The following is a 21,279-nucleotide window of genomic DNA, read 5'->3' as shown; positions in this document are numbered from 1 at the left end:
ATTGCCTTGGTGCTTGCTTCAATCCATACAAGTTCTTCTTCAGCTTGCAGACTAGGTGTTTTTTGCCCTTGTCAATGAAGCCTTCAAGTTGCTCCATATAAATTTCTTCTTTCAAGTCACCATGCAGAAATGCAGTCTCCACATCAAACTGCTTAACTTCTAAATTTATGCTAGCAGCTATACCGAGCACAGTTCGGATGGAGGACATCTTCACAACTGGTGAGAAGATCTCATCAAAGTCAACTCTCTTTTTCTGACTAAAACTTTTCACAACAAGTCGTGCCTTGAATCTAGGTTGAGAGTCATTCCCATCAGTCTTCTGCCTGAAGACCCACTTGTTCTTCAACACCTTCTTCCCTTAAGGTGGCCTTACCAGATCAAAGGTGTGATTCTCATTGAATGAATTTAGTTCCTCTTTCATTGCCTTAAACCACTCAGATTTGTTTTTATTCTCCAAAACTTCTTGAAAAGTTTTTGGCTCACCTTGATCTGTAATCAATACGTACTCATTTGATGAGTATTTCCTGGATGGTTGTTTCTCTCTAGTAAACTTCCTTTCGAAGTCTGAGGAAGTGGCTCTTGGGGTGTTGGCTCTCCCTCAATTTCTGTCTCAGCACTTCCTTCTTCTGCATCATTATGAGGAGGTGACATCTCCTCCACGAAATCATGAACACCGAGTGCATCAAGGAGATCTAAATCAACAAGATCTCCTGTACTGGACTGTGATGGCTCAAACTTACCAATGTCTTCAATGGTCTGATCTTCCAAGAAGACAATATCTCAACTTCTTATAACCTTTTTATCAATAGGGTCATACAGTCTGTAGCCAAATTCTTTATAACCATAGCCAAGGAATATGCACTGCTTAGCTTTTGAATCAAGCTTGGACCTCTCTTCCTTTGGAATATGAACAAATGCTCTGCAGTCGAACACTCTTAAGTGATTATAGGAAGCTTATTTCCCTATCCAAACTTTCTCTGAAACATCTCCATCCAGTAGAAAAGAAAGAGACAAGTTGATAAGATCAATTGTTGTCTTCATTGTTTCACCCCAAAAGGATCTTGACAACTTTGAGTGTGACAACAAACATCTGACTCTCTCAAGAATGGTGTGATTCATTCTATCAGCAACCTCATTCTGTTGAGGTGTCATCCTTACGGTCATTTCATGCTTGATGCCATGATTGATGTAATACTGATCAAATGACCCAATATATTTGCCACCATTATTCGAGCGAACACATTTCAACTGCCTACCAGTTTCTCTTTCAGCCATAGCTTGAAAATGCTTGAATACATCTAGAACTTGGTCTTTAGTTCTCAGTGTATAAGCCCATACTTTTCTAGAGTAATCATCTATGAAAGTCATAAAATACAATACACCACCAAGTGTCTTGACCTTCAAAGGTCCACACATATTATAATGTAAAAGATCTAAAACATGAGATTTTATAGATGCAATGCTTCTATGAAAAGAAACTCTATTATGTTTACCATGGAAGCAATGAACACATGGTTCCAAAGATGTACCTTTTGCCCCTGCTAGAAGCTCTTTCTTGACCAAGACTTGCAGCCCCTTTTCGCTCATATGCCCGAGACTTTTATGCCATAACTCTGTGGATGAGTCATTCTCTACAGTATTCACAACACTCTTGCAGATCTTCGCTTGCAAAGTGTAGAGAAAACAGGTCTTCGTTCCTCTTGCTACCACCAAAGAACCTTTGGTTAACTTCCACATTTCGTCACTGAAGGTGTTGTAGCCTTCGTCATCCAACTTTCTGGCAAAGATCAGATTCAGTCGGATGTCTGGTACATGCCTAACATCTTTGAGCAACAATTTTCAACCAACGTTTGTTTCCAAGCAAATATCGCCTATGCCAACAATCTTTGACACATCTTCATTTTTTATTCAAACATTCTTGAAATCACCTTACGAATAGGAACTTAAGAAATCAGTCCGCGAGGTAACATGAAATGAAGCGCCAGAATCAATTACCCAACCAGTCTCTTGACCAATCAAATTGATGCAGTACTAACACAGATAATCATGCGCTCTCCATCTGTGACTGCTGTTGTGGCACTTTGCTTTTCTTTTGAGTTTTTCTCTTTGTTCTGCTCCTTGAACTTGAGCTTCCTACACTCTAGCTTCATGTGTCCTTTTTTGTGGCAATAATAACACTCGATGTCTTTCTTTGAACTCGAGTGTGAGTAACCTCTGGATTTGTCACGATAGTGCAGAGTCTTGCTCTTACTCCTCCGATTTTCAATTACAAGTGCCTCGGAGAGGGAAGGACCCGATGATTTTCTTCTAGTTTCTTCATTCAGCAGACTGTTGGTAACTTGACTCATCGTTACTGTTTCTTCAGGTGCGGAGTTATTAACTGTGACCACCAAGGTTTCTCAACTCTCAGGAAGGAAACTAAGGAGCAACAAAGCTTGTAACTCATCATCAAAAGTGATTTTCATTGTAGCCAACTAATTTACAATGTTTTTGATCTCATTTAGATGTTCTGCAATAGAGCTGCCCTCTTTATATTTGAGGTTCACAAGCTTTCGAAATAAAAAAGCTTTATTCACTACCGTCTTTCTATCATAAAGACTTTCCAGTTTGGTCCAAAGACCATGGGTAGAAGTTTCTGTAGATACATGATGAAAAATATTATCATCGATCTATTATCGAATGAAACCGACATCTTTCTTATCTAGCTTTTTTTACTCATTATCTTTCATCTCTTCTGGTTTGCCGCTATCACCCTCTATAGGTTCATCTAAATCTTTACAAACTAAGAGGTCTTCTATTTTTGTTTTTCAAGTCATCCAGTTTATGACATTCAAATTGATCATACGATCGACGTTGTTTTCCATGACTTCACACACAAATATAACGAACTGAGACTAGAGGAACTAAGGCTCTGATACCAGATGTTGAAAAAAAACTAACTTTCTCACAAGTGTAAATCGATGAAGGCAATACAACGATGACAATGGAAGAAAGGTAAACCAACAGCGAAAACAAAAACAACACATACAAATTTACATAATTTCCTCTCAAACTAAGGTACATTCACGGTGACCAATAGGTTAGCACCTTCCACTATTTTCAAACAAAGATTACAAAGTGGCCAAAAAGCATAAGCCTTACAAACACACACAGTGTTACGAAAATAAACAAAGAGGATATACCTCACTGAAGAACAAAGAATGAATGTTCTGAAGATCGAGCCTCATGAAGCTGTCTTGAAAGAAGTATAGCAGTACTTCTTGTTTTGTTCTCTTCACACCCTTTCAGTGCCCTAAAAGTATTTCTCACACTTTTTTCCTGCTTTTTTTTTTCAGCTCTCACTTTTTCTCTCTCATCCATCCCTTAAATAGAGGATGAGACCCGCATTTAATGTGAAAGACTAAATGTCTTACACAACTTACAATGCACCTGAATCGCTTTATCAAAAATCGGTATTCAGCGAATACTTAGACAAATCGCTATCCAACGAGTACTATAAATCGCTATCCAGTGAGTACTTAGACAAATCGGTATCCAACGAGTACTACAAATCGCTATCCAGTGAGTACTGAGACAAATCACTATCCAGCAAATACTGAAACAAATCGCTATGCAGCTTAAAGCACTAACCACAAATCGCCATCGATAAATCGCTGATCCTCAAAACTCTGAACAGTTGAATCGCCATTCAGCTATGAGGACTTCTACAAATCGCTATTCAGCGAATACTCTAAATCGTCCTCGAGAGGATCAAGCATCGTGCTTGAAAATTTTGCTACGATAATGAATATGCATCGAACTACTGATGATGCCATAAATGATCAATTATCAGACAATCCATTTCCAAGATAGATGGGTCCCATAAAGAGGGAAACCCAACACTATCAACCTGTTTTCTGGCCACCGGAGAGTAGATCCGAAGAATCCAACTGTAATCCATGAAGTACAGTGTGTGAAGATACGGTCTGAACAAATTCACCATGATCCTACGTGTTTGAAGATCTCCGGCCTATAATCCGGTGAGCTCCGGCGATGCATTAGGCGATCGACTGTTGTACCGCCTGTGCAGTGCGCCTTTGCCGCCGACATTCCCTCGGCGTTCTCTTCATTTCCCCCGGCAACTCAGGTGTGTTCAGTCTATTGAACCACTCACCGCTGGTGCAATACGTCTCCGTCCGTCCGTCCGTGTCCCTTGATTCGGTTGCGCAGGAGGCGCAACAGGCCTGTTACAGGCGGTGACAGACCCGATTCAAGTGACGTCGGCACTCGGGCCGTCCTCCGACAAATTTGTCAGCACTCAGATGTTTTCCGCTGGCAACTAGGGGGTGGAGCTCCTATCGGAATCTCCTCCAATGAGAACGCACACACCGGTGGCCCCAACGTCGATGACTTGGGAGTTGCAGTGCACGACCCGTGTGCACAGGCACAAGCTGCAGGCCACCTGCGGCAGACTCATCACAAGCGCGCACACAGGGGCGCGCTAGCCACTGCGCAGTCACTTCGTCAGCAGAGGCGTACCAGGCGGGTGCGTCAGTCCCGGTGCCACCGTCAGCCAGCGACATAGCAGCGCGCGTAGACGGGAATCAGTCAGCACAGGGATCCACAGGCCAGGATCGTATTGGTGCGAGCAGCTCGGTCCCATCCGGGGACAATTGTGAGTTGTCTTGATCTTGTAAAGGGGCATCACATTTAAGTTTGTAATAATTAGGTTTTGCACACCCTCGCTAGCCTCATTGGCTTGTAACCGACCTTCCACGGCCAAGGATTTAAGCTTGCACCATCTCGCGTAAGCGAGCCGCACCGCTCTATAGCCCATGGTTTGGCCGTTGATCCGAGCTTGGTAGGCTGGATCCATATTCGTGCGAACGTAGGACCCGTCGTCCGCTTTGTAGTTACCCACAATATCCTATGGAAAGGGTAGGGTTGTTTTTAGAGTACCCTTCTGCCGCTGGTAACGTGAACGAGCAAACCTCTTTTGACATGGAGCTTCGCAGCGATCCAGACGCGAACCCACCACACGCAAAAAGGGTGCCCCTCCAAGGGTCGAAGTTCGAACTCATGACAGAGTTAACATCATCTATTGCATACTGAATTACTTGTTACCAATTCCGGCCATCTTGCCGAAGAGTCAACTTTAGCAACTAATGCTTCATGCATTTTAGGATATTTTCACAGGATAACCCTTTCTTAGACCCCTTTGAAAAGTGCTTTTCCAACAAAAAAATGTGAGCCCCACATGGGACATGGTTTCTTGTCAGGTGCACCTATGGTACAAAAGTCACTTCCCATGAAACAAAAGGGAACTTAAGCTTTTGCAAGTTTAGATGGACACTGTCACTACCTCTTGCAAGTTAGAAGCCCTCAAATCACACATGCAAATAGTAGCATTATTGTTCTTTTCAAATGTGCCATGACTTGATCAGGCTTTATCAATGGCTGGGCCTCTTTTGAAACAACCCAGATACCCCCAAGGGTTTGGTTAGCATTCAACAGTTTCTTGAGGAATGGTAAACATGCTGCATGCACATATGTTCCATGAGTAATAGGGATGGCAGTGGACCGAGGGAAAATGGGACCCTGCCCCGCCTCGCCCCGTTTGGACCGGGGATGGAGGACATGAAACAAAGGATGGAGGCGGGGATGGAGGTTAAAAACAAAATCCGTGGAGGGATGGACTTACGCTTTCTCCCACCCCGCCTGCCCCATCTCCGTTGGTAAACCATCCTCTCCTTCTTTGGGGATGGCAGTGGACCTAGGATAAACGGAGCCCCTCCCCGTCTCGCCTCATTTGGACTGGGGATGGAGGACATGAAACAGGGATGGAGGTTAAAATCAAAACCGGTGCAGGGATGGAGGACAGGATTTTGAGATGGGGCGGGGCTGGAGACCTTGTACCCCGCCCCGGTCCACAGACATCCCTAATGAGTAATTTACACATAGGCGCCTAACGCATGGGAGTTTATGTTTAACTGCCTCAGCTTTCAAATGTTCAAAGAAAACTGCCAACTTTTTCAGAAATTGTTCGATTGGGTAGCTGTGTTAATTGCTTGCCCTTAATTGTAGCACCTCTCTCTCTCTCTCTCTCTCTCTCTCTCTCTCTCTCCAAGAGATGATTAGTACAATATGACCATCCCATTCACAATCACATGCCTTTTACCATCTCTATGTACCAACTTTTCGAAAAATCAACAAGACCACAATCTTCCTTCTCTCAGAAGCCACCATCTTATTTACTCTTAAGAATTAACCATAGTCAAGCAAATGGAAATAACTCAGGAGTCATCCGAGTAATTTCTTAAAAAGTCAGACATTTATCTTAAATATCTGAAATCTGAGGTGGCTAAGCATAAAACTGTATGTAAATGACCCTATATTCATTATACTAGCATAGCAAAGGTTGCTTGCAATTTGCTCTCTCCCGAGCATCTAATCATCAACTAGTAAGGGTCAATAAACAATGAAGCAACCCTTGCACCTTGGCCTTAAAATGAAAGCTATTGCAGAACCCAAAACAAGCCTACATAGAGATCAGATATAAAATGTGCTTCTCTCTCTCTGATATGTTCCAAGGTTATCCGTTGGTAACAAAGAATCACATCACACTAAACTTAGTTTCAGAGCAAGAAAAGGAAAAATCTCAAGGTCTTGCCTGTGATCATAGCTTCCTTTCCAGACATTTACACCAGAAAACGAGGTAATGAGCTATCAAATCCTTTCTGAAAATTAAAGGTGACATTCATCTTATTAACGTTACACGCACGGTTTAAGGAAATTCAATTCATGGATAAAGTAATTCAATTCATGGATAAAGTAAAGAAAAGGAAAAAGATTGAAGTATCATACAATTTGGTCTGGTCTCAACGATGAGCAACAGATCAACAAGTGAACCCGCTGTCACATGATAGACATTACAACTGATCCATTCACATCCTTCAAACAAAACCAACAGATAAAAAATAATACAGAAGAAATAATTCCAAACATTCTCACCCTTGAAGCTGCTAGCCCTACATCTTGCTTCAAATTTGGATGACCATACTGAGAGGAATACGCATAACATAGCTTAATCTTCATAACTTTCAAAATTCACCAGGAAATCCTTGTATTCAATTGAATCAGGAAAAGTTCCCATGAATGTCTTAGCAAGCCAATATGTGGTCTTTGGAAGAAATAGGTGTAATACAACTCAGGTGTCTTATTCCAACAACTCCATGAAACATGCACACCTTCAAATTACAGAATTTTGCTTGCAATATTTTCCTGAGAACCTCCACTTCTCATCATTGTAGAAAATTCTTCATAGTTGATCCTACCATCCTGCAAATCATAAGAACATCATAAATTTGCTACATTGTGATATCAGAAGTTGCTGAGTTTTCATTTCAAAAGAACTCACGTGATCTGTGTCCACCTCTGCTATGATTTCTTTAATAGTTGCCTCATCCCCCATCCCATAGTCCTTCATGGCAATTTCCAATTCATCTTTTGTTATAAACCTTTAAGGCAGTCAACAATGCAAATAAGCATAAAACATATATAAATAGAACAATAAGTATACAATCAAAATCCCAAGTAGTAGAAGTAAAATTGCAGCTAGAATTGCTTCATCTTTATAAAGAGGCCATCTTTTTTCTTTTTTATTAACAAGGAAACCACCGATCATCAACTTACCCACTCTTATCTTTGTCAAAATATTCAAAAGCTTTGAACAAATTCTCCTCTCTTTCTAGTTTGTGCCGATGCATTGTGGCAGTAATGAACTCTATGTAATCAATTGTGCCATTCCCATCTACGTCAGCCTGACAAACAACACCAAGTGAAAATTAACAAAGAAATTACACAAACGAATCTGTGTATTGGATTTTTTGGTCTCTTACCGCATCCATGAGTTGTCTGACTTCAGACTCTGAAAGCCTTGATCCAAGGCGAGCCAGTCCAGTCTTCAGCTCCTCATATGTGATTGTACCACTTTTATCAGTATCCATGTTGGTGAACATGGCTTTCAGCCCTTTAATGTCCTCCTCTGAGAGATTTTCAGCAATTACCTGGAGGAAAAAGATCAACCAAGCACATCTCATTGTTATTTCAAATGTATTAGAGACTAGTATTTGATTGGGCAACCATGAGTGGCCCAACCAATGTTGTGAATAGCGTTGAGGCGTAAGACCTGCTCAAGAAGAGAGGCGTAAGCTTCACAAAAAATATTAAAATTTTGACCAAATAAAAAAAACAAAAATAAAGATGCATCATTTATGTACTATTAATGAATAATTGGATATTAAGTGGAAAATCTAAATTAAATTATAAAATGAATTCCAAGCAATGACTACAACACAATAATTTAACTGATCCAACAAAGAAGATGTTTTAATAAACAATCTTCATATTTATATAAATGACAACATAATGCTATACACCACACATAGTTATACACAATAACTAGCAAGAACCACTACATATTTGTATAAAGGACAACATAATGTTATATACCACACATAGTTATACATAGTAAACACAATTACATAATACAAACAGCATGCTCATTGTATAAAGCAAAAATAAGCAACAAATCAATGAATTATTAAATTAATATATAGTTAATTAATTAATTAACAAGAACAAAGTAATTTTCTGATTAGTATGCCTGATTGTTCAAGAACAGGGGAAGAAGAAGAACAAAGAGAGAGAGACAAGAAATACCTTCTTCTTCTTCTTCCTCCTTTCGGCAGAGAGAGAGGCAACGAGAGGGAGAGGGAGAGAGGAGTGCCCTAGTCAGTCGGGGCCTCCCCTAATTTGGGTCAAATGGGGACTTTGACCCCCATTTGACCCAAACTCAATGAGGCGCATGCCTCCCTATGAGGTGTGTGCCTCATAGCCTATGAGGTACAAACCTCATGGCATTTGCGCTTTTCAGTGTGCCTCAAGGCACCAAAGGCAGCGCCTCGCCTTGAGGCACACCTTTTGCATCTTCAGGCCCGCTTTTAACAACACTAGGCCCAACAATTTATATATTTTCAAACCTGACAAGCTAGCTTAGACAACCTATCGAATAATCAACTCAGACCAACTGAAAACAAATTACTGTTTTCCATCATTAAAATCTATTCACTTTAAAGCAGTTTAATAACCATGAATGACGAGAAATTTACTGGTTCATTGCATTTGTTCAGAAAGAACCCCGACTTTCCAGAGTTATATGAGTCAATTCAATGTGATCACCAACCCAGAAGAGAATCAGGGGTTAAATACTAATACAAACACCACTACCTTGAACACTATTAGAGGAGATTGGTGAAGAAAACTCAGACAGCACTACCTTTAATGCAAGTTTCTTTAGCTTGTTCATTGCCCGGAATTGCTTCATCCTTGAAAGAACTGCACTATCTATAGGTTTGTCAGACGCTTCTCCACCTTCTCTTATCCATGGGTGTTCTGGTTCATCAGCCATAACAAATATCAGAATGTTAAAAGGATATGTTTAAGGTTATGGAAAGTGTAGTTCAGAAATCATTACTCACCAAGTACTTGAGATGAAGTAATTCGTTTTTTTGGGTCCTGAGTCAACATCTTTCGTACCAGATCTTTTGCACTGTTCGATATGGATGGCCATGGTTGACTTTCAAAGTCAATTTCTCCCTGTAGGATAGTGTCAAATATGCCCTTCTCTGTTTCTGAAAATCCAGCATGCACTTATCAATGAAAAAGAACTTCAATCCTTTCATACCTATAGCCAGGAATGATAACAATAATAGTAAGAGTGTCAATGGGTCGGGTTTAGTTCGGACCCAGGTGGGACCAAACCCAGATTTGATTTAAGATGCTGGTAGTGGGTCCGGACTTGAGTCCAATCGGACCTATCATAAGAGAAACCATACCCGGGGCCTATAAGGATTGCATGAACCAGACCCAGACCATACCTTGTAAAATAATATTTTTTATCATTTTTACATTTAAAAAATGCGGATCTTAGTCGGAACCAGGTCTGGTATGAAATTTCATAAACCATAGCCGGCTCCATATATTAATTGGATCCTTTGAATCTGAACCGGATTCTAATCGGACCTTGTTGTTTAACACCAAACCCTGACCCTATAGGGTTTGGTACGGGCCAGGTTCAGGTCAAACTGGACTCATTGACACCCTTAAATAATACTATTTTTTTAGTACATTTTCAAGTTATAATTAATGTTCACTTTTGCTATGCTTACCAGCCCAAAAGGGAGGTACACCACTAAGCAGAATATACAAAATAACTCCTGCACTCCAAACATCTATTTCCTTTCCATAATTCCGTCGGAGGACTTCTGGAGCAACATAATAGGCACTGCCAACAATATCTCGGTACACTCTTCCTGAAATGATTTCCATTAATGCAACAGTCAGCATGCATATCTCGAAGCAAATGACAAGAACAGGTACATCTGCAAATGAAATGACAACCCCCACCCCCTCAATAACAAAAAGGGAAAAGAAAAGGTGATTTGGGGGGGGGGGGGGGGGGGGGGGAGGGGAGGGGTGTGGCAGGGGGCACAGACACAAAAGTAAAAGCCCCTGGACCAAGACTAGCAATTATTTGAATGGCAAGTCTATGAACCACTTCATTTGATCAAAGGAAACTACATGATTGGTTTCCAATTGATCTGTCTTCACATTTTAATAGCCTCAACTGTCATGTAATATGAAACTCCAAAGTTTAAAACTTTATTGAGGTGAAAATTTCCTGTAAATGAATTATCGAGATATGCTTCGCCTGCCAACTGAAGCAAGTGTTAAATTGTGTCTCTAGCTTTGTATTTTTTGTATACATATATTCATATATATATATATATATATATATATATATAATGAGAGATACATATACATATATGTATGATAATGTATATGCTATGTTACATGGGTGCGGGTGCGACACGGGTGCGGCGCGATTTTAATTTTTTTGGACACAGGGACTCGGCTATATATATATTTAAAAAAAAACGTGTAAAGACACAGCACAACAAAGTCCACTATGCAGCGCCCCCCGCCCCCCCCCCCCCCCCCCCCCCCCCCCCAAGATTTTTTTTTTAAATTCTGTAGCCCAGAAAATTAAAAAAAAAATCCAAAAAATGGATCAAAATGACCCTGGGTGCATTGACCACACCCAGGGTCGGGTTGATCGAGTCCGAGCCGCACCCGTGTCCGTGCGTCGACCTTGGAGCCGAGTCCGTGTGACATAGTGTATATGTATCTATCGTTATATATATATAAATATATATTTTTCATATCATGTAACCCCCAAGGGTATTTCGGTATTTTCCACTTTTTGCGCATATTCACATTTGTGAATATGTTTGTAAACTTTTTCCCTTTTTCCTTTTTCCTTTTTCTTTTTCTTTCTTTTTTCTTTTTTTCTTTCTTCTTTTTCTTTTCTTTCTTGTTGACTTAGTCAACTCTTGGAGGGGGTCCAACACTAGACATTGGAGGGGCTCCAACGTCTAGTGGGAGCCCCTCCAAGGGTTCCTCTTTAGTATAAATAGGGGTGAACCCCCCTCATAAATGTATTCAATGCTTGGAGCATTGTTCTTCAATTGTTCAATAAAATTCTTTATATTTCGGCATTTGTGTTCTCCATTTGTACCTTGTGTACATTTTGTTCTAAGTGTTCTAGTGCCTTTGTGCACATATCCCTTTGTGGAGGCGGTGCTCATTTTGCACATTATCTCGTTTGAGATATTTTCACATGGAATCAAAGCAAGGTTGAAGATCGAAGATCGTGTGATTCTTCGTATTTGCAAGTGTCTCAAAAAGCATGCCTTTGGATTCTTGGTGAAAGACGTGGGGGCTTCTCTTCTCTCATTATTTTAGAAGGATTTTACGTCAAGTAAGATTTAAAAGTCCTCTTGTGGTACGTATTTTTTCTCCACTCTTTCCTCTCTAATGGGTGAAAAAGAGTCTCATTTTTCACTTGGTTTCAAGTTAAATGGCTTCAACTACCATGTTTGGGCCAGTAATATGGATGCTCATATTAAAGGGAAAGGTCTTTGAAGATACGTCAAAGAAACTATTTCCAAACCCGAACCTAAGATCACCATTATTGAGAGAGGTGAAATAAAAGTTCTTGATGGTGAAGAGAGAGAGAAAGCCTTTGAAGAATACAACAAAAGGCATGAAGAATGGGAGATGAAAAACTACAAAATTCTTTCATGGTTCTTTTCTTCCGTTGAAACAAAAATAAATGTCAATATTTTGAAGTTCAAGAAAGCTTTTCAAGCATGGAAATATCTTGAAAGAATGTATACTTGAAGAGATTTGACCCATAAATATTATCTCCAAAAGAAGGCGTTAACCCTTCAACAAGGGGAAATGACTGTTAGAGAATATTTTGCCGAGTTATCCACGATTTGGGATGAACTTGCTCTCCAAGAACCAAAATGGAGTGGAGAGGCAATTAAATTGAGAGCCAAACAATTACAAGAGAATCACTTCTTCAACTTTTCAAATGGGCTTAGACCCGAGTTCGAACAAACTAGGTCCTCTCTTTTGTCTTTTTTCTGTTCTCCTCCGTTAGAAGATGTGCTTACCAAACTAAGTGGAGAAGAAACTAGATTGGGGATGAATAAAATCAATCTAAATGTGTTGACCGTTCCTTGGATGAGGATGAGGGTGCTTATGCCGTCTCAAGACCGGGGAATAATGTCAAAACATACACTTCAACAAAAGTCAAGGAGGAAGAGAAAATTGTGGGCATTATGGAAGAAGAGATTATAGTAAGATCATATGCCACTTTTGCAAAGAACCGGGACACATTAAACCGGTGTGTCCTAAATAGAAAAAGATGGTGGTTATGTCTACAACTTTCCAACCAACTAAAGGAGGAAGGTCCTCCAACTTCCAACAATGCTACTTTGTCTCTAAATCAAATCATGGAAGCTCTTCAACCTCTCCTTAAGGGATCCGTTTCCGGAGCCGCCATGACCACCTTCTCTCCTCCCGATAAGACTCTTAGACTCAGGTGCATCCTTTCATATGACTCCAAATGTTTTTGCACTTTCTAAATACTCAAAAAATTCTTCACCTTCTTTTGTCTCTACCGCGGATGGGGCTTCTCTTGAAATAAAAGGAATTGGAGATTTTGAAAGACAAAATTTTTTTATCCCTAAAGTTAGATTTATCCCAAAGCTAAATTTAAATTTGCTTTCCGTCTCTCAACTATCAAATAATGGGTGTGATATCAAGTTCTCATTCAATAAATGTTGGATACAGGATCGTCGGTCTGGGAAGTTGATTGGGGAAGGCTCTAGGAAGGGAGATCGATACTTAATAAAATTTCTTCAAATTCCAAAATAATCTTTTTGTAATATTGCCCAACATAAAAATATAAATGTTTGGCATAAACGCCTTGGGCATCCAAATATTGCTAAGCTTTCATATTTACATTTTGCTAAAACTTTATGTAAAGACAACTTCAATTGTAATGATTGTATTCTTGGTAAAATGAAAAACTTACCTTTTGGACAAAGAACTATGTTTTCATCTAAGCCTTTTGAAATTGTGCATTCGAATGTATGGAGACCGGCACCTATAGTGTCTAAGGGAGGTTTTTCATATTATGTTATTTATGTTGATGATTTTTCAAGATATAGTTGGATTTACTTCCTCAAACATAAACATGAGGTTTTCTCTACCTTTAAGGTTTTTCATATGATGATACAAAATCAATTCAATAGTAAACTACCTCAACAAAATGGATTAACCGAACGAAAACATAGACATATAATAGAAACTACAAGGACCTTACTCATTTCTCAAAAAATTCAAAAAAGATTTTGGGCCGAAGCAGCTCTTGCATCGGTTTACCTCATAAATCGACTTTCATCCAAAAATTTGAATCAAATATCTCCCTTTGAAACCTTGTATAAAAAAGAACCCGACTACAATAGACTAAGAATTTTTTGTTGTAAATGTTTTGTCCTCACCGACAAGGATGATAAACTATCTCCCAAAGCTATTCCTTGGGCGTTTTTGGGATACTCGAAAAAACAAAAAAGATTTAGGTGTTATGATATTAAAAATGACAAACTATATGTTTCAAGAAATGTAACATTTTTAGAAAATATGAGTGGTTTTGAAGAACACAAAACTCATGAAGATAATGCCGATTACTCTTTTTTGTTTGAGTTATTATCTAGAAATGAGGATTTTTTTAGCGATGATGAATTAAATGAGGATGAGGACATAAGTGAAAGTATTCCACAACTCATCCAACATGAAGAAGAAATGACAGTCGAACCAATTACCTATACACATAGAGATAAAAGTACCTTTAGAAGTGCAATAGAGAAGTATAGTGACCCTAGTGAACCTTTCAACCACTCTCAAAGAACCGAAAGATCTAGGAGAAATCCTTCTAGATTTATATCCTATGAGTCTTTTTCTCCAAAATATAGGGCATGTCTTAGTGTCATTCACTCATACCAAGAACCTAGGAATTTTGAAGAAGCCAAGAAAATGATAGAATGGAGGGACGCCATGGATAACGAACTTAGAGCAATCAACAAAGCCAAAACTTAGATCTTTCAATACCTTCCAAAAGGAAAGAAATCAATAGGATGTAGATGGGTTTTTAAAGTCAAAACCAAGAGTGATGACACTCTTGCCTTGTCACAAAAGGATATAGTCAAGAATATGACATTGATTACGAAGAAACCCTTGCCCACGTTGCTCGAATGGTCACCGTAAGATGTTTGATCACCATTGCATCTATTAAAAAATAGAATATTTATCAAATGGATATTAAAAAGGCTTTTTTAAATGGGATCTTAATGAAGAAGTTTACATGGATGTTCCTCATGGCATGGACGTACCAAAGGGAAAAGTCCTTCGTTTGCAAAAAGCACTCTATGGTTTAAAACAAGTGCCTAAGGCTTGGTATGATCGATTTAATGAAGTTATGATTCAAGATGGTTTTACTTCATGTTACACTAACACTGCTCTGTTTGTCAAAAAGTCTAATACAGAAATTGTGATTTTACTGTTGTATGTTGATGACATGTTGATAATAGGTAGTGACATAAAGGAAATCAAAAGTATTAAAACCACTTTAAAAGAAAAGTTTGAAATGTCAGACTTGAAGTATTTGACATACTTTCTTGGTATAGAGGTAGCCTACTCTTATAGAGGCTATTTCTTGTCTCAAACTAAACTTGTGTGTGAGATTCTTGACAGATCAGGTATTTCTGACGATAAAATCTGTGAGACCCCTAAAATTGTAGGATAAAAAATGAAGATCAATAATGGGATTCCTTTGGAGGATCCTACTCCTTACCGACAACTTGTGGAGTTTCTAATGTATCTTAGCATCACAAGGCCAGATATCTTGCAAGTCATGCACACTGCAAGCCAATTCTAGCATGCTCCTACATCCGTCCACATGGGTGTCGTTCTCCGAATTGTCAGATACATAAGGGGAACTTTAAACAAGGGAGTTTTTCTTTCCTCATCTTTTGAGTTAAATTTAATTGCATATACTGACTCTGATTGGGGAGGTGACCCAAATAATCGTCACTCCACTAAAGGTTTTTGCATTTGTTTAAATGAATCCCAATCTCATGGAGATGTAAGAAACAACAGAAGGTGTCTCTATCACCCACCAAAGCAGAATATCGAGCCATGGCTTCTACAACCATGAAAATTGTGTGGATTCATCAACTGTTACAAGACATGGGGATTCAGGTTCAAGAACCCACAAAGTTGTGTTGTGATAATAAGAGTGCAATCTATATTACTAAAAATCACACGTTCCATGAACGCACAAATCATATTGAGATGGACTGCCACTACGTTACAAAAGCATATTTGTAAAAAGTTATAGATCTTCCTTACGTGACCTCAGAGTATCAGTTGGCCAACTTCTTCACCAAAGCGCTATGCTCTCCAAGATACAATTTTCTTCTCGGCAAACTCTCGATCATTACGCCCTAAATTTGAGGGAGGGTGTTAAATTATGTCTCTATCTCTGTATTTTTTGTATATATATATATATATATATATATATATATATATATAAAATGAGAGATACATATACATATATGTATGATACATATATGTATATGTATCTATCGTTATATATAAATATATATTTTTCACATCATGTAACCCCCAAGGGTATTTCTGTATTTTCCATTTTTTGTGCATATTCACATTTGCGAATATGTTTGTAAACTTTTTCCCTTTTTCCTTTTTCCTTTCTCTTTCTCTTTCTTTTTTCTTTTTTTCTTTCTTCTTTTTCTTTTCTTTCTTGTTGACTTAGTCAACTCTTGGAGGGGGTCCAACACTAGATGTTGGACCCCTCCAACGGTTAGATTTCTAACCGTTGGAGGGGCTCCAACGTCTAGTGGGAGCCCCTCCAAGGGTCCCTCTTTAGTATAAATAGGGGTGAACCCCCCTCATAAATGTATTCAATGCTTGGAGCATTGTTCTCCAATTGTTCAATAAAATTCTTTATATTTTGGCATTTGTGTTCTCCATTTGTACCTTGTGTACATTTTGTTCTAAGTGTTCTAGTGCCTTTGTGCACATATCCCTTTGTGAAGGCGGTGCTTATTTTGCACATTATCTCTTTTGAGATATTTTCACAGCAAGCACTTGACAAAGTTTGAAGCCATAATCCAAATTGTATTGCTTCATAATCTGTCAAACTATACAGTTACAAGGTCATAAGAACCAATGTTCACAGTTGATCTTTCCCACAAAAATAGGCATTACATTAGTGAATATATTTCTTTAGACACAAGGAATGTCCAATAAAAACATAAAATTCATTGTTTTGACAAGTGCCAATAGGAACTAGCAACCTGATCAATCAGTATGGTATTTTACTTTTATTGTTTCTGTTGCAATATATCTAATATATGCCACAACTTTTCTTTCCCTTTATTTGTTTATAAAGTAGATGAATTGCATCACATTACCCAATGGTGGCTTCAAACTTCAGTATAACAATTAACAACCTTTCAGGGATAAATACAAATGAAGACACAAGAAAGAGAAAAAAAGAAATAACGAGACAGTTCTTTAAAAGCATATGAACATTTTCAGCATATTTAAAGAATGGAAAAAGAAAGGAAAGAGCCAATTAAAGAAGAAGATGAGACTGAGAATCACTTTAGTTCTATTCAAGATATTCGGAAGCTTTCAACTCATGTAAGTGCTGCAACACTGCTTGAGAAAAACAAAGTTTTGTCAAACCATACCTTAGTATCTTCTTTGCCAATCAGATTCAATTGTATGCTTCAACAAAGAGGAAACAGAGCATTTGAAAAAGTTCAATAGGATGGAGAACGGCACTGGCTAGTGCATAAGTAAAACCTGAGGGCGATCTTACATAGTGCCTTTAACAGGATCTCTCTATCCTCATAATCAACATCTTCATGAATTTGCAAACCTATGCAAAATCACCCAAGTTTCCAATTTTCTCAACTCTACAACATTTTTTTCTCTTTTTAGTTTGGATATTTACATTTAGAACAGGTCAGACTTGCATCTTATTAAGAATAACCCCAGATGGGTCAGAGTTCTAAAAATGGTCATCTAAGCTTTGCTTTTCCCCTTAATTTTATCCTAAGTGATTAAGCAATCTATCTGTTTATCAAAACCACAACAATTACTTCCTACAAAGCCATTCTATTTGAATTTGAACCGGTTAAAGCTTATCTAAGATAAATGGGTAGTTTAAACCTCCTTTACTGATTGGTTTTTCTTCAAAAAGCTTTGCCTCCTTTAGAGTAGAGAGGAACACCATAACTGATATCTTTAGAAGCAACCAAGACCTTTATATTAAATGTTCTCCATAACTTTTAGTTAGTTAATACATGATAGTTATCACCCTACTAACAATTTCCATTACACTTCATCGAATTCTTTAAGGAAGCTTCATATTAAAAAATCCTCAATTTTTATCAACATATTCTACATTATGTCAATATTTTTTTAGTCTTTGACATTCTCAAGGCTACTTTCATGCTAATAGTGTCAAGCATATTGATGCACCTATTAAGACGTACATAGAAGGGAACTAGTCAAGCATTCTCTGTGGAGCAAGATAACAGGGCAGGATCTACAAACAGTGAAGCCCACAGAAAATATTCAACCCCATGAACTATAAATCAACAAGGTCAGTATAAGCAAGCTGTTCAATCTGCTTCTTGGGTGCCTATTCAAACAGTAAAACAATTACACAGAGACAATTCAAAAGAATGATTCAAGTAAAAAAAAAAATCGATCACAGAAGTGCATTGTGAATTAACTAGTCAAGAACAAATCGGCAGCAGAATATCAACTTCAATTTTCAAAAAAAGTAAAATAAGAAAGTTAAAAATCAAACTTTTATACAGGAAAAGTAGAAGTCTTAGATTCTCATACAAATATAAGATATCTTCTCCACATCATTTATTTTTATTATTTTAATCATTTTGCAACCATGTATCATTACGTAAGCCATAGAAGTGCTGATACTAATATAACAGGAAGGAAAAAACATAGATTGGCTCATGGAGTCAAAAGAAAAGAGATGAAAATTAGGAGGTAATTCTTTCAAATGGAAAGTCAAACTTGTACTGATTGGAGAAGGTAATTCAAATATGAACAGAAATTTCAGAAACAAAAAATAGAAAAAGTCAGGAAATATTTTAAGATCATCTGAGTTATGTTCAAGAATGCCACTTGGCAATATAGTTAATCTCATATCCACAAGAAGAAAAGTCATTGCCTTTATCCTGATATATGGCTACCATCCAGAAAAAGCTAACTTGTTCATAATACTTTGTCATTCCTCTCAATATGTTAACTAATATGAAAGAAACAAACATGCTGTACACACTTTGCGCTACTTCCTGTCCTTACTTTCTAACCACCTAGACATTTCCATCATCTAAACCCCACTAACAGTATGCAAACTGCATGAAAAAGGTATCTTTTGGGATTAAAAATGAAATTGACCAAAAGCAATCTCACAAGAGAAAATTCAAAAGCAAAAGTAAATCCATCACACATTCCATATTGAAATAAGAACAATTTTTTGAAAACAAGTAAGCTCTATGACATGGTTCTGGAATCAATTCCTAACCTAATAGTTTAAAGAAGAGGTGAGGAATTATATTTTAAGAATTCCCGATTGTACAAATCTCGCTATAATATTAATGGACCAAATTTCAAAAGACCAAAAGTGACAGAAATAATGGAAAGAATAAAAAAAATCAGTGCATGTTCAACTTATACAGCATATTAATTATGATGAGGCTTAAGCCTTGACCTGAAATGTAGAATCAGATTTTTGAGGTATTAGGTTCTCAGCAATCATCCATATCTTTCTAATCCTTGAGGCAAAAAGCTTGTACTGAAAGAAGTAAACCTTTAAAGGGAAAAGAAGAAAGGAAACTAGAAAGAGAGGGACCAGAATACTTTTTCAATAGAAGAGATTATCAGGTAGAAATAAACCATTAAAATATCGGCCAAATAATCTCCATAGCAATTTCTCCAGTAATCAACTACAAACGTGCTAAGAAAAGAGGCTTTTTAGTATTCCAAATATATTTATAATCCAAAGCACAAAATCAAGATGAAACAGCCAGCAGAAAGGCAGAAATTTCTCATAATGAATATGAGAGATGTTTTGGATGAGAATAGTTAGAATCAGTAGCAAGAAATGAACATGCATAAACAGATGAGTTCTTTCAACCGCATGGTGCATCAACCGCCGACCCCTTGTAGATGGGATGAGGCCTGATGATGATGATGATTAACAATGTCAACTATCTTCCCGTGCATCCCCAGAATAATCGTAATGGGATTTCTATACCTAAATATTGTTTTGGGAAATAAGCAACCACGATACTGGCATAAAACTAGCCAATAATTTTATTTTCAATCAGCTGATTAGGTCTGTTTCTAATGCAATCAAACTTTCTGGTAAAACTCAAAATCAACAAAAAATAAATCAGTATGGGACATCCACACTGACTTTAGAAAGACAAAATCCCAATGAGGAAATGCATTCACTTAATTCACTAATGTAAGAGCCATCCTCTTACCAAAGCAACTGCATTCAAGTATCCACTGGCCATCTCCACAACAAAGAAATGCTAACACCCCAGAAGTCCACTTGTTACCTATCTAGTCACATTTCTTTCTTTATCTTAGAAATCAATCTAACATATAACAGCAAATTGTCCATTAAGAGGAACAAGAAAAGTTCAATATCCTATTCTACCCAAGTTTAAGTTCCTATTCAAGAGATGGTACCAAAACAAAGCTCTAAAAGATAATAACAATTCTGAGGCTCATTTGTGAATATGTGACAACATGAAAGGCCATTGTATCATGATTAAATTAAGAATAACAAGTGATTGTGCTTCATGGTGTATGTGGGATCCAAAAGTGCAAAACAAAAAATAGCAAATTCCTTTGATACACAAAAGTAGCCAGTATTGGATTTTGAAAAAAGAACATTGAGACCAAAGCACTTTGAAACTACTCATGATTAAAGAAGGCTTCCAAGAAACATATAACTCAAAATTCTGTTCAATCATCAACTTTGATTAACACAATGAGGATAAATCAACTGAAGATGACTTAGAAGCAGCATCAATATACATGCTGGCTAGGATACAGGATACAGCTAACATTTTCTTTCCTAAAATCAAGGAAGTGGTTGAACTTACCCAAGCTCTGTCAGGTATAATCAAATGCAGCTGAAATCAAGGGACCGTTTTATTTTTACTGTTATAAATTTCATTGTACATGTTACAATAGGCGTGATGATCTTGGTCGCTAGATCAAGATCTAGCGACCAGATGACACCCACACACACACGGCAGCAGGAAACCCTAGAAAAGAAAAGAGGAGAAAAAGAGAGAGAAGAGGGAAAACTCGTTATCTTCATTAGACCCTAATCCCTCCTTAAAAAGAAATTAGTAAATAATGGGTTATAAAAAGAGTCCCTCTACTTTTTTACTAATTACATACTTCTACCACAATTAAAAGAATATTTCCTTTTTAACACTCCCCCTCAAGCTGGAGCATATATGTCTATCATGCTCAGCTTGTCACAACATCTGAGAAAGCCCACACTAGCAAGCGGTTTAGTAAATACATCAGCAGCTTGATCCTCTAAAGTAACATGACAGGTAGAGATTTGTCCTGCCTGTACTAGATCTCTTATGTAGTGACAATCAACTTCAATGTGTTTCATCGTCTCGTGAAACACCGAATTATTTGCTATATAGGTGGCTGCTCTGTTATCAC

General features: G+C 37.9%; 1 protein-coding gene across 2 annotated transcripts in view; it reads right to left on the bottom strand.

The window, feature by feature from the left end:
* Positions 1–6,698: 6,698 nt before the first annotated feature.
* Positions 6,699–21,279, bottom strand: part of LOC149844605 (calcium-dependent protein kinase 2-like) — a 38,706-nt gene continuing 24,125 nt past the window's right edge. The window contains exons 2-8 of one of the 2 annotated variants that reach the window (XM_089994922.1): positions 10,209–10,352; positions 9,519–9,671; positions 9,317–9,432; positions 7,878–8,045; positions 7,672–7,799; positions 7,397–7,496; positions 6,699–7,317 (exon numbers count right to left, since the gene is read on the bottom strand). In XM_089994922.1, coding sequence (XP_089851048.1) covers positions 7,234–7,317; positions 7,397–7,496; positions 7,672–7,799; positions 7,878–8,045; positions 9,317–9,432; positions 9,519–9,671; positions 10,209–10,352 — 893 coding nt within the window. In that variant the 3' untranslated portion in view covers positions 6,699–7,233. The remainder of the gene's footprint in view (positions 7,318–7,396; positions 7,497–7,671; positions 7,800–7,877; positions 8,046–9,316; positions 9,433–9,518; positions 9,672–10,208; positions 10,353–21,279) is intronic. The other variant, XM_089994926.1, reaches the window with a different exon arrangement.

The sequence above is a fragment of the Nuphar pumila genome, chromosome 2, assembly GCF_984573655.1.
Source record: "Nuphar pumila chromosome 2, dmNupPumi1.hap1.1, whole genome shotgun sequence".
NCBI lineage: Eukaryota > Viridiplantae > Streptophyta > Magnoliopsida > Nymphaeales > Nymphaeaceae > Nuphar > Nuphar pumila.
This window is presented reverse-complemented; position numbering and strand designations above follow the sequence as displayed.